This window comes from Triturus cristatus, chromosome 4_1 (assembly GCF_964204655.1).
Source record: "Triturus cristatus chromosome 4_1, aTriCri1.1, whole genome shotgun sequence".
Taxonomy (NCBI): domain Eukaryota; kingdom Metazoa; phylum Chordata; class Amphibia; order Caudata; family Salamandridae; genus Triturus; species Triturus cristatus.
The window spans coordinates 311,547,134-311,560,598 of NC_140585.1; the positions used below are offsets into that span (position 1 = coordinate 311,547,134).

General features: G+C 45.3%; 1 protein-coding gene across 1 annotated transcript in view; it reads left to right on the top strand.

The window, feature by feature from the left end:
- Positions 1-209: 209 nt before the first annotated feature.
- Positions 210-13,465, top strand: part of LOC146854850 (uncharacterized) — a 45,337-nt gene continuing 32,081 nt past the window's right edge. The window contains exon 1 of the mRNA XM_085652224.1: positions 210-879. Coding sequence (XP_085508350.1) covers positions 855-879 — 25 coding nt within the window. The 5' untranslated portion in view covers positions 210-854. The remainder of the gene's footprint in view (positions 880-13,465) is intronic.

Consider the following 13,465-nt stretch of genomic DNA (forward strand, 5'->3'; position numbering starts at 1 on the left):
ACTCATGACTCTTTCCAGATTGATAGCGCTGTGCCAGGCAGGTCTTTGGAACAGGTCTCCTTAATCTGTTGACTCACTGGGCAAGTCCCAGAGATAAGGCCACCTCCACGGACCTCCGCTCTGTTCGAACAACAAACCCTGCTTAAACACACTCCCACTATGATGCGTGTTACAGGCCCCACCCCCAGCTGAACCTGATAAAAGCCTTCAGTGTAAGGTCTTCGGCCACCGAGAAAGGATGATTGTGAAGACTCAGTGGATGCAAACCTCGAGAAGGAATTACTGAGAGCCTCAAGCCTAGAGAAGGAAGTGAAGACCACTGAACCCAAGCCTAGAGAAGAAAGTGAAGACCCCTGAAACCAAGCCAAGAGAAGGAAGTGAAGACCCTTGGACCCAAGCCCAGATAAGGATGTGAAGACCCCTGAACCCAAGTCCAGAGAAGAACCCAAGCCCAGAGAAGGAAGTGAAGACCCCTGAACACAAGCCTAGAGAAGGAAGTGAAGACCCCTGAACCCAAGCCCAGAGAAGGAAGTGAAGACCCCTGAACACAAGCCTAGGGAAAAAAGTGAAGACCCTGAACCCAAGCCCAGAGAAGGAAGTGAAGACCCCTGAACCCAAGCCTAAAGAAGGAAGTGAAGAGCCCTGAACCCAAGCCTAGAGAAGGAAGTTAGGACCCCAGAACCCAAGCCTAGAGAAGGAAGTGAAGACCCCTGAACCCAAGCCTAGAGAAGAAAGTTAATACCTCTGAACCCAAGCCCAGAGAAGGAAGCGACTAGTAGACTAATCCAAGGTTTGAAGCAGAAGGAGTCAAGAATAAATCAGAAGTTTCTCAAATCGCCCTTCTCCCTCGAACCATGAGCAGCTTGCTGTTAATTTATGGTAAGAGATCCTACATCAAAAAGCTAATTTTCTTCTTCCTTCCTTAAAATCCTGATAACTCCTACTTTCCTCACTAGCAATGCTCTATCAACCTTCCCTTGTCCAGCGGCTGCATTATACCCCAATGCAAACCTTCCATTGCAAACAAACCAGAATACTTGATTCAATGAGCCAGCCCATTTGAGTAATCAGCAGATTTATTTATCCAGGGTGACCGCCTTTTCCCCATTTTCCTATGGTTGCGCGATAAGAGATCTTTTATGATGTCATGATGAGCCATCGGGGTGGCCTTGATGTTCTTTGGTTGGTTAACCCTTGTCTCAGCATGGTCTGAGTTTACAATAGACTGCAGTCTGGCCAGGTAATTGTTGAGTGTTGTTTGTTGCCTTTATAGAGAGATGTGTTGTCATCTGGTCCTTATTTGCTGATGTATGTGTCGGTAACACGTTGCCAGCTGTGTGAAGTACAGTGGTGTGGTTAATGTTTGAAAACATGATTTAAGTACCTCATTGGTGTCCTGTTGACTGGCCATGTTTGTGTAGAGCTACACCTGCATGAGGAGACCAAGACTCACATAGCAATTTATGAATTTACTTTTTCTTCAAATGAAAAGATAGTTGTAAATTACATTTCCAGCATACGTTTTGGAGCGTTGTTGGCATCTCCCCCTTCTATAAATATATTTATTTTGCTTAGGCAATTGCAACCAGAGCACCAATACAGCTGTCCCCTGACCTGGCTCTTCTTCACACTCATTTTTTGAGAGACTGAAGCTGCCAGATGCCACAGCCACTGTTCACAATTTATTTTTTGCAGTTTTATATAGAGCAAACTCGACCAGACTGTATCAGAGCACTTTACATGAGCACCAGTTACATTACAGACAGACACACTCATTTTTAGGCACGGGAGATTAAGTGATTTGCCCACAATCATAGGATGTTTGAGCCTTCTGCTAGACTCAAATCTGGTTCCCAGCTTCAAAGTCAGCCCCTCTAGCCATTAAGCCACATCCTCTCCCCTAACACCCAGGACATGGGGGCAGCTGTCCACAGGTCCCTCTTCAGGTCCAGACTGACCATTTATCCCATTGGGCATTTCCCTGAGGGTCTAGAGCCATTGGAGGGCGGTGTTGGAAGGCCCAGGGCGGTTGAGGGTGCCTCAGTCACTTATCTGGCTCCCCGAGATTAATGTGTCCAGGCACAAAGAGAGAGAGGGGGAGAGACAGAGAGGTGTAGAGAGAGAGAGAGAGAGAGAGGGAGAGCGAGAGACAGAGAAAGGGAGAGAGAGAGACAGAGTAACAAGAAGAGAGAGTGGGAGAGAAGACAAAGAAGGAGAGAGTGGTAGACAGAGAGAGAGGAAGAAGGCGGAGAGAGGGTGAGACAGAGTGAGAGAGAGACAGAGAGAGCGCAGAGAGAGGATAAAGGAGGAGAGAGAGAGGGCGAGAGAGAGCAAGAGAGAGAGATGAAGAAGGAGAGAGAGATGGTGAGACAGTGGGAGAGAGTAGAGAGAGACAGGGAGAGAGACGAGGAGAGCGAGAGAGAGAGAGGAAGAAGGAGGAGAGGGTGAGTCAGAGATAGAGTGAGATAAAGACAGAGAGAGGCCAAAGGAGAAGAGAGAGAGACAGAGAGAGAGGGAGAAAAAGAGACGGAGAGAGAGAGAGAGAGAGAGTTTAAGTTCATTTTATTTGCATAGTTAATAAAAACCATTGCAATACAAAAAACATCAAGTAATAACAATTCTGCATATGAAAAATATTTCATAATTTATATGTTGTTTTTTTTTAACCAATGTTGCGACTGAGAAGAAGTTCTCCTGGCCAAGTTGTTTTTGATTCAGCACATGCTGTTGAGGTCGAGGGTACTTAGTTCCAGTCCACTACTTATACCAGACTTCAAAAAGTGCTTCTAAGTGCAAAAAGTGCTTACGTCTTTAATAAAGTGCATTAGTACCAGGACTGGTGTGAATACATGCAAACTGCCCTCTTTGAATCCCCATGATAGAATTGCAGTTGTTCCCGGGCACTATCCTAACATTGGTTTATGGCTGTTGTGCTGCCATTTTCTTCTACACTAACGTCAGGAACTTCACTAGATGGCAATTCAACTGTGGGTCATTAGGTGCAGAACAGGCCAGCACTGCTTGTCTCCTATGTACCCCTCGCTGATTGAAATGGCGTTCTAGCAGTTGTTTTCGTTCTTCCAACAGTTCTTTACATGTGCATAGTAGCAGGTGCAGCAGATCTCCTGGCGCTGAGTCCCATGAGCGCCAGGTAGAGCCTGCTTTCTCCTTCAGCCAGTGCACGAAGTTCTGTTTATAGAGCAGCAGACAAGTCTGTGCTTCAGCAACTTGTTTTAGTGGCTTTGGCATAACCCAGGTCAAAACAGTTCTAAGCTGCTTGCGCCGAATAGGTGTTCAACATCATCCATCAGATATTTAACCGTCTTCCAAACCAAATTTTTTAAAGGGATGTAGTTTGTAGGAGTGTCCCAGAGCTGGTTTAGCCCTATATTGGTCAGGCTACTTTTGAGGTATTTGGGAGCGGGTGAGGAGGCTTGTTGTAGCTCCTTCCACAGGTATTCATTATAAAGTCAGGTTCATGCATAACATGAGAGAGAGAGAGGATGAGACAGACAGAGTGAGAGAGAGTAGAGAGAGAGAGAGAGACAGGTAGAGAGGGAGAGAGAACAAAGAGAGAGACCGAGATAGAGAGGGAGTTGGAGAGAGAATGAGAGAGAAAGTAGGAGGAGAGGGTGAGACAAAGAGAAAGGGAGAGAGAGAAAGGACAAAGGAAGAGAGAGCGAGACAGAGAGAGTGAGAGAGAGGCAAGAAGAGAGAGAAAGAGAGAGCGAGACTATGAAGAGAGAGGGTGAGACAGAGTGAGAGTAGAGGAAGAGACGGCGAGGGAGAGGAAGAAGGAGGAGAGAGACGGGGTGAAACAGAGAGAGTAGAGAGGGAACAAGAATGGGAGAGAGGACAAAGGAGGAGAGAGAGAGAGAGAAGGGACAGCAGAGAGGAGGAAGACAGGAGAGAGGCAGAGAATGGGCGGGTGGGTGGGGGTAAAAGAAGAGATGGGAGCTGGGCAGCTTTGAACATGTTTGCCAGGACTGCTTTTGGTTTCCTTCCTGGCCCAGTCACCCCAGGCCCCACTGAACAAAAACACAACCCAAGGAAAGGTGTCAAATGAAACTAAACATTACACGCCTGTTGAGATGGGCGGAGCTTCAGTCAGCCCTTTTGTTTGCTGTGCTGCATAAAGTCGTGCATGGAGATTTCTATGTTAAAAGTGAAAAGCACTTATTTGCACCCCCCCCCCCCTTCCATGTTATACCCCCATTGAGCAATCTGCACCAAGTTAAGCAGTGTGGAAATTAATCGAGGTTGAGGCAATGAGTGGGGGGGCAAAGTACCAACAATGTGAAAATGATTTTTACATGTGGCTTTGTGTCACCCCAGCTACAAAGAAGACAGTGTTGTTTATGTTATGCATGAACCTGACTTTTTAATGAAAAAGGCCTTTTCGTGGACACATTTGATTTGAGCCAATCCACAAGTCTGGCATGTGCCTGGTCTGTTTACCTCTGATTCTCTCGCCCACACTAGGAGCAGATCCGTAGAGTGGGTCAAAAGATTACACCCCTTTGGGGAGAGCATAGAAGCTACCCATGTAGACCTTTACTCGCTCCCTCAGCCCAAACTACTTGAAGGTTCCACAGAATATCCTTAATGTAGAGTGGTGTAAATCTGTTAGGTGTTTGTGAAGCTATGAGCAATTAAAATTCATCTAGTCACACTTGCAAGATTTAATTTGACATATGACAGTACCTTTCAGATCCATTGATGAATCTCAGAGGTGAATTTTACAGTTTGTAACAAACCCTTATCAGTTGCTGTTACTCAGAGTCCCAGGATCCTCAGACCACCCCAGAGACACATGAGCCCTAGAATTGATGAAAACACTTTCAGCCAGGCAGAAAATTGGCAAATTTCCCACATAATTGGAAAATTTGGTAGGTTAAAATCCACAAATCAGACCTTCTGTGTAAGTGTGCATCTAGTAACTATATGGTGAATGTGATCACTTCCAATGAAGACCATAAACACTGGCCCCACAAGCTGCAGATGACGCCCAAAGTTTATTTTCATTGCTCTAGAAATTACGATAACTATAAGTTTGCCCGCACTCCGCTGACATCAACTAATGCTTTAGAAATTACTTAAAATACATGTTAGATGTTAGGGGACATCATAGCTGTGATCCGTTTAAGCTCTAAAAAAATATTAAACTGACTAGTTATCTGTACCACTGAAACCACAACACACCCACCGCCTTACGCCAACAGAAAGAACCTTACATTCTCTGGTATAAGTAGCACGGTGGCTGGTACTCTGCAAGAGGGTGCTACTCTTTGTGTTTTGCCAATAATAATAGACTGTTGACGTAAACCAACAGTAGATGAGAGAAGGCGGGACACCCAAGCTACAAGCATTCTGTTGGGTCTCTGCTCTACACCACATGGGCCTGACCCTGGTCTAGCATCACCCGTGTTTCCGAGGCACTGACCTGCCCTTGATGATCAGTCCCCTAGAGATGGCCTGAAGTATATTTACAATATATTACCATGGCTGACTGCCCCATCCAATGGCACCCTTGATTCCTACCTGATGGGTACCACTATGCCAATCAGACCTATAGAACCAGACTGCCAATCGTTGACTCATTGGGCAAGGCCTGAAGATGAGGCCGCCTCCTCAGACCGCTCCTATGTTCAGAACTGGACCAACAAGCTTCAGCCCACAACTGCATAAATACACAGACCTCCTACACTGGGGTGTGCAAGAGGCCCCTGCTTGAGCCTAGTGGAGAAGAGCCGTTTCCTTACGGACGTTGGTGACAAGCTGACCAAAGAGAAGGGTGAGCAGGCCTGGTAAAACTGAGGTGAGAGCGAAGCATCGAAGCCCAGGGAAAAGATAAAAACATGCTTGGTGAAGACCAAAGGTGAAAGAGCAAAAGACTCTAGAGAAGGTGAAGACAGGCTCAAGCCTAGAGAAGGATATCAAGACTTGTGGACCTGAGATGTTACCGTAGAGAAAGAACCAAGGACTGACTGCAATCTAGAGAATGTGAAGACAGCCTCTGGCCTACGAAACTATATCAAGACTTGTGGACCTTAGATACTATCCTAGAAAAAGAACCAAACACTGACTCCAGACAAGAGAAGTTGAAGACAGACTCGAGCCTAGAGAAGGATATCAAGACTTGTGGACCTGAGATGTTACCGTAGAGAAAGAACCAAGGACTGACTCCAGTCTAGAGAACGTGAAGACAGCCTCTGGCCTACGAAACTATATCAAGACTTGTGGACCTTAGATACTATCCTAGAAAAAGAACCGAACACTGACTCCAGACAAGAGAAGCTGAAGACAGACTCGAGCCTAGAAAAGGATATCAAGACTGGTGGACCTGAGATGTTACCGTAGAGAAAGAACCAAGGACTGACTCCAGTCTAGAGAACGTGAAGACAGCCTCTGGCCTACGAAACTATATCAAGACTTGTGGACCTTAGATACTATCCTAGAAAAAGAACCAAACACTGACTCCAGACAAGAGAAGCTGAAGACAGACTCGAGCCTAGAAAAAGAAGTAAAGCCTCATGGAGCTGAAACATTAGCTAAGAGTGAGATCCAAAGATGAACTCTCGTCTAGAGAAGGAGATCCAATCTTTCATTGATACTATGCTACATGAGTAAAGATATACTTACGTTTTGCAAATTCCTGGAACTTTGCATGTCATCTGGCGGGCATGAAGCCTATTAGGAAGGCGGGTGAGACCACCCTTTGATGAAAGCGTGACTACAAGGGGATCTTCCAGGTGTTCGACCATGGGGCCCTGTCACCCTATATATAGGGATTACACCTACCGGGAATTCACAAAACACAAGTATATCTTACTTCAAGTATATCTTGAGTCGCGTGGCATGCTATCAATGAAAGATTGAAATATGCGTGGGACTTAATACATAATTATGGGGGGATCCTTGACCTGATGAAAGCCAAGGACCCCACGCGGGACACTACATGGCAGAAACATGTTGACCTTGTGATGGCGGAGGAAGTACACTCTAGGGCATCACAACTTTGATTTCAACCAGCTCCTGAGTTCTCAAAAACACCGTTTTTTTGGGCAAACCTCACAATTTGTAGTCCCATATTCTAGATCCTCGCACCATCGCCACCTCCAGAAGTACTCCCTGTAATCACAGGAAGCCCAGTCATCACTATAATCATCTATTTTTCATTATTCGTTTTATTTGATTTTATAAGACAGAAACGTACTTCTTCGCCACTCAAACACTCGCTAGCATTATTTCTGAGGAAGGAGGCAGCCCTACGATGAAGCATGACACCTAGGATGGCGTGTGAGGGCTCGCCTGATACTTTAAGCACACACACTTGCTAGATGAGGGGCTCCATATACTATGGATACACTCAGTGGGAACGCCTTTCGGGTGCTTGGCATTGCTTTGGTTATATAATTACGGTACAGTGGGCCCAGCAAAATACAGTAAAGTCTGAGAGAAGCAGTAAAACCACCTGGAGGCCCTCCAGGAGCCTGCAGGATGTTGGGGCCACTGGGCAAAACAACTTAAGAGATGGCAGGATGCAACAGCAGCTGCCACTGAGGCCAGTCAAAAATACTTTGAACAGAGCCCCCCATTGCAAGCTACCCCAACTTCCATCCTGACACCAAATCATGTACAAAGTAGCGAGAGTCCCAGGCCTGACAGCAATTACCCCCACCCCCATTCACCACCCCCATCACACCAGGGCATCTTGTTACAAAGTTCAACGTTTGATTGAGGAGTCTCCTGCACTCTGGGTATTGTTGTGTTAGTTCCAGGGCCGGCTTTAGGGCGGTGCGATCGGTGTCACCGCACCGGGCGCTGACTTGGGGTGGGGGTGATATTTTCCCAAGTATATTATAATTTTAAAAGCAAGTGCTGCTGCCTCCTGGCCTCCAGCAATTTTCAGGCATCAATTAAAATGTCAAGGGAACTCCGGTGATTACCGGAGGTTTGTCTAGTGGAAGTTTTGACTCGTCCTAAGGTAGCGCAGAGGGTTAGATTGCCTGCTGCGAAGAATGTGTTCCATGCAGATAACAAAGTGCATATAATGTAAATAGGTCGGTGAGTTACTGCTGTAAGAGAGCTCATTTTGTTACTTGTCGTTTATAAGTCAAAATTCTAATATAGAATATTGAGAGCTATTAACTGTCATCAAAGAGCTGCATGCACACTGCAAGGTATATGTTAAAGCAATATGTTTTTTTTTGCCCAGTCTTTCATTATCCTAATCTTGCCAAAAGGATTCATTTGGTTAGAAAACAATTCTTATTACAAAGAGAACCCCTAACAATGATATTATGTTTTACATTCTGAATTTGCGCTTTACCAGAATGAGGACTCTTAAACTATACTCCCTACCAGTACCGATGACATGTCTCTCCTACACTAGACAACATGGAAACCACCCGAAAATCATATGTTCAAATTACAATTTTTTTATATCCTGTATAGTTGACCAAAACTTTGTACTACTAATAAGAGAATTGATTTTGGAAATATCAATCTAATTAGTATGAATGCTTGAAGGATGATTGAAGCTAGGATACTGTATAAATGAAAGCCCTGTGCAGATCTATAAAAAACATATTTATGAATATTTTCAAATGATCATATATAATTAAATAAATGTTTTTATATTTTTCTAAATATTAGTGTCACTACCTTTATTTGACATGTTCTGATTTCTCTATAAAAATGAAGGTGCCCTAGATTATTTACAGTATGTTACTCCTACACTACACCTTGCACTACTGTAACATTTCCTATACACTGATTTACACACATAGGATTGTCTCTGTGCAATGTGTGTGTGGTGTAAAGAGCTCTAACACATTACACTGGTATGAGTGGTTCTATAAAACTAAATTAATCCGAGAGACAGTGGTTACAGAGACTTGAGGGGGCACTGTTAAAGGGTGCTAGTGAGGGAATCCCTGGCAGAGGTGGTCATTGGGGGCACCAAAAGATATTGTCGCACAGGGCGCCGCAGCCGCCAGTGTTAGAGCCCGCCCTGGTTAGTTCACTTGAAATTAAAAATTTGAGCCAAAGTGTTAGCTTAGAGTGGTTAGTGAAAGGAAAGGCCAGGACCAGAGGGGTAGCTAACAATAGTGCAGCGGGTTCAGTAGCACCGAGGCCCAGGGCTCTGAGGGGTCCGCTGCACTCCAGTTAGAGCTGTGTTTTTAACCACCAAACCAGGAGATGAGGGGGCCCTTTTCCTGGCTTGCATCAGGCCTCGGGGCACTCTTGGTACAGACTGAACACACAGTGTCCCTGACGACAAGTTCCCATGAAATATTCAGCCTTCCAGGCTGGTACCTGGTCCCAATGAGGATCACTTATGTTGTGTGTTTAAAGTGTTTGCAGTTCAGTTACCGAAGAGGAAGGCACGAAGCGAGACTGGTAAAGATGTGTTGTCACGCAGGAGCACGCAGGGGGCGTGGCTAGGAGGAGGGTGTTTTTCCATGATGATAAAGCTGCTGGCCGGCCCGAGACGGCTGGCAACACAGTCATGTGCACGTAAGTACACAAACCACTCCTACCCCTGTGACACCAGCCCCGCCCACCCTAACCCAGCCCAGTAGTGACGACAAATAAAATTATAAAGATGTTATCACCACTCCTCCTCCTGTGACACTAGCCCCGCCCGCCCTAACCCAGTCACATAGATACGGCAAATAAAATGATAAAGATGTTATCACCACTCCTCCTCCTGTGACACTAGCCCCGCCCACCCTAACCCAGCCCAGTAGCGACAACAAATAAAATAATAAAGATGTTGTCACCACTCCTCCTCCTGTGACACTAGCCCCGCCCGCCCTAACCCAGCCACTTAGCTACGGCAAATAAAATGATAAAAATGTTATCACCACTCCTCCTCCTGTGACACTAGCCCCGCCCGCCCTAACCCAGCCACATAGCTACGGCAAATAAAATGATAAAGATGTTATCACCACTCCTCCTCCTGTGACACTAGCCCCGCCCGCCCTAACCCAGCCCAGTTGCGACGACAAATAAAATGATAAAGATGTTATCACCACTCCTCCTCCTGTGACACCAGCCCCGCCCGCCCTAACCCAGCCACATAGCTACAGCGAATAAAATGATAAAGATGTTATCACCACTCCTCCTCCTGTGACACCAGCCCCGCTCGCCCTAACCCAGCCACATAGCTACGGCAAATAAAATGATAAAGATGTTATCACCACTCCTCCTCCTGTGACACTAGCCCCGCCCGCCCTAACCCAGCCACATAGATACGGCAAATAAAATGATAAAGATGTTATCACCACTCCTCCTCCTGTGACACTAGCCCCGCCCACCCTAACCCAGCCCAGTAGCGACAACAAATAAAATAAAAAAGATGTTGTCACCACTCCTCCTCCTGTGACACTAGCCCCGCCCGCCCTAACCCAGCCACATAGCTACGGCAAATAAAATGATAAAGATGTTATCACCACTCCTCCTCCTGTGACACCAGCCCCGCCCGCCCTAACCCAGCCACATAGCTACGGCAAATAAAATGATAGAGATGTTATCACCACTCCTCACCCTGTGAAACCAGCCCCGCCCGCCCTAACCCAGCCACATAGCTACGGCAAATAAAATTATAAAGATGTTATCACCGCTCCTCCCCCTGTGACACCAGCCCCGCCCGCCCTAACCCAGCCACATAACTACTGCAAATAAAATGATAAAGATGTTATCACCGCTCCTCCCCCTGTGACACTAGCCCCACCCACCCTAACCCAGCCACATAGCGACGGCAAATAAAATGATAAAGATGTTATCACCGCTCCTCCTCCTGTGACACTAGCCCCGCCCACCCTAGCCCAGCCACATAGCGATGGCAAATAAAATGATAAAGATGTTATCACCGCTCCTCCCCCTGTGACACTAGCCCCGCCCACCCTAACCCAGCCACATAGCGACGGCAAATAAAATGATAAAGATGTTATCACCACTCCTCCTCCTGTGACACCAGCCCCGCCCACCCTAACCCAGCCCAGTAGCGACGGCAAATAAAATGATAAAGATGGTATCACCGCTCCTCCTCCCGTGACACCAGCCCCACCCGCCCTAACCCAGCCACATAGCGACGGCAAATAAAATGATAAAGATGTTATCACCGCTCCTCCCCCCGTGACACCAGCCCCACCCGCCCTAACCCAACCACATAGCGACGGCAAATAAAATTATAAAGATGTTATCATTTTATTTTTCATTTTTTCTCAGCGGAGGAGCCGCCAATGGCGGTGCAGCTGCGATGTGTTTAAAAAATAACTTATGTGTTTAAAAGCACGTGAACTTCCTTGTGCTTTTTTGTGCATCCAGCAGTTTCAGGTAACAATAAAAATGTCAAGATAACTCTGGTGATTAATGTTACTGCTGGTGAGACAATGGAATTTTGTCTCATTTTTGACTCATTACAAAGTAGCACAGAGGGATAATGTGCCGCTGCAAAGAACGTGTACCATGCCAATCACAAAACTGAGTGTGAGTGATCTATGAGTAACATGTCCAACGCAAGATAAGAGCATAAGACTCAATAAGCAGTCCAAAGAGTGAAGAGAAGCATCAGGTTTATTTCATACACCTAACCCACAGCATACCAACGGCCAATTCCGGAGCGCGCAGGCGCCTCACTCTTCATTCTAGAACTTCGTGACCGCAAGGTTCCACTGTTCTAGTCTACTCTACAATGTTCTGGTATTTTCTACGTGCAAGCGACGTGGGTGGTGAACAGATACCGCATAGCACTACAAAAAAAAAGTTAAATGCACGCCAGAGAGGGACTATGGAGAGATGAGGGGCACTGTTGCAGGGTGGCAGTGAGGAAATCCGTGGAGGGAGGGGGTGCCAAGAAAGTCTATCGCACTGTGTGCCACTAGAGCTAATGCAGGCCCTGGCGCAAACTGCAAGCTAATCATTTCTATATGGGGTAGAGGAGGCCACCCTTTTAATGAGTTGGATGTAGTTTGGAGTCATTTAATCTCTGTTTGTTTCCCTCACACAAACTGTTATGTCCTTGAAAAGGGTGTTGGGATTTTGAGGGGTGTCATACCAAACGCATAGTTAGGCTGTCCAGTTTTACATTTAAACCTATAAAAACTGATAAAACCACACAGGAAGGGTAATAGCCCTCATCAGGGTAAACATATAAACACTGAAAAAAAACCTGCACAGCCACAAACTAAATGCCATTCTAAGAAAGGAAAAGGAGATTGAAAGAGTCATTTTAATTTCTTCCTGAAGGGGCCAATACAATATAACTTTGCTATATAAGGTAGCAGTAAGAAAGACCGGGCTAACCTTATTCTGCTTCAGTTTTCTTGTTTAGGGATGTCACTAAAACATAGTTTTTTCTTCCTTTTTCAGATTTGTGGTCTTTGGTCCAAAGATCCAGGGGTTAGAAGCATGTTTTAGGTGTTGTTTATTTATTTTATAAACTGTAGAAAATCAGGAAATATCAAAATCATATTTGATTTTCTGGCTACGTTTGAATCTTTCACTGATAGGAAAAATTTAGGTTTCATAAGAATCTTTCCCAATATGTACCATCACATTTACCCACAGAGAATGGGTAACAACCCTTAATGCATCAGCCCCCTTTTCAAGTGTATCAATTATAGTTGGTGAATTGCCAAACACCCCAGGCTTTAAACATTCAATGCAAGGTATAGTGACAGGTATATGTGAAAAGAGTGCAGTCACAAAGCATGTGGGTTACTGGCGAAAACATAACACCAGACTTTTGGAAAACATGGAACGCAGTGTCACTTGGAATGCTGCTGCAAAAAGTTCTTACCAAGTTCAACAAAGATTGGAGTGATTTTGTTTGTATTTGTAGTGATTCAGCTACGTATATAAAAAGGTTGTGTGTGGATCTGTCAAAATTGATACCTAAACTGAAGTGCTTCCCTGTAAGAGATCATTGCCACTAGTTAGATGGTATGCTGAAAGCATCTTTACAATCTTCATATTTAATGAAGAATGCTATTGACTTTTAAGTCCATTCTGGTGCAGGGTTTTGTTAAGCACAGAAACTAAAATGCAAATATTTCTTGTGCTCAACGAAAGCATCATCCCAACTGTGTAACTTAGCTAGTGGTTCTCAGTCCTGGAGGCCACGAATGCTACATTATTACATGTGGCAAACGTTTACAGAACTTTTACTGAGTGATGGTGCCAAAGGCAAGAAATGTGAGGATCTTTGGTCACATATTGATAGTGATTTGAAAAAAATTACAGTCTATTGCATTCTTGGATTTTTTACAGGAAAGCATGACTGCAGTGGACATAATAAAAAAACTAGGGTTTGAAAACACCCTCGTCTACCAAGTGTTCAGCATAATTAGTGTAGATGTGAAACATCTCCTTGAGAGTAGGCTGGGCGACACTTTTGGTGACTTTGGCACTGCAACATATTCCATGTTAGAGAGCTTACCACTTGGTAAGCAAA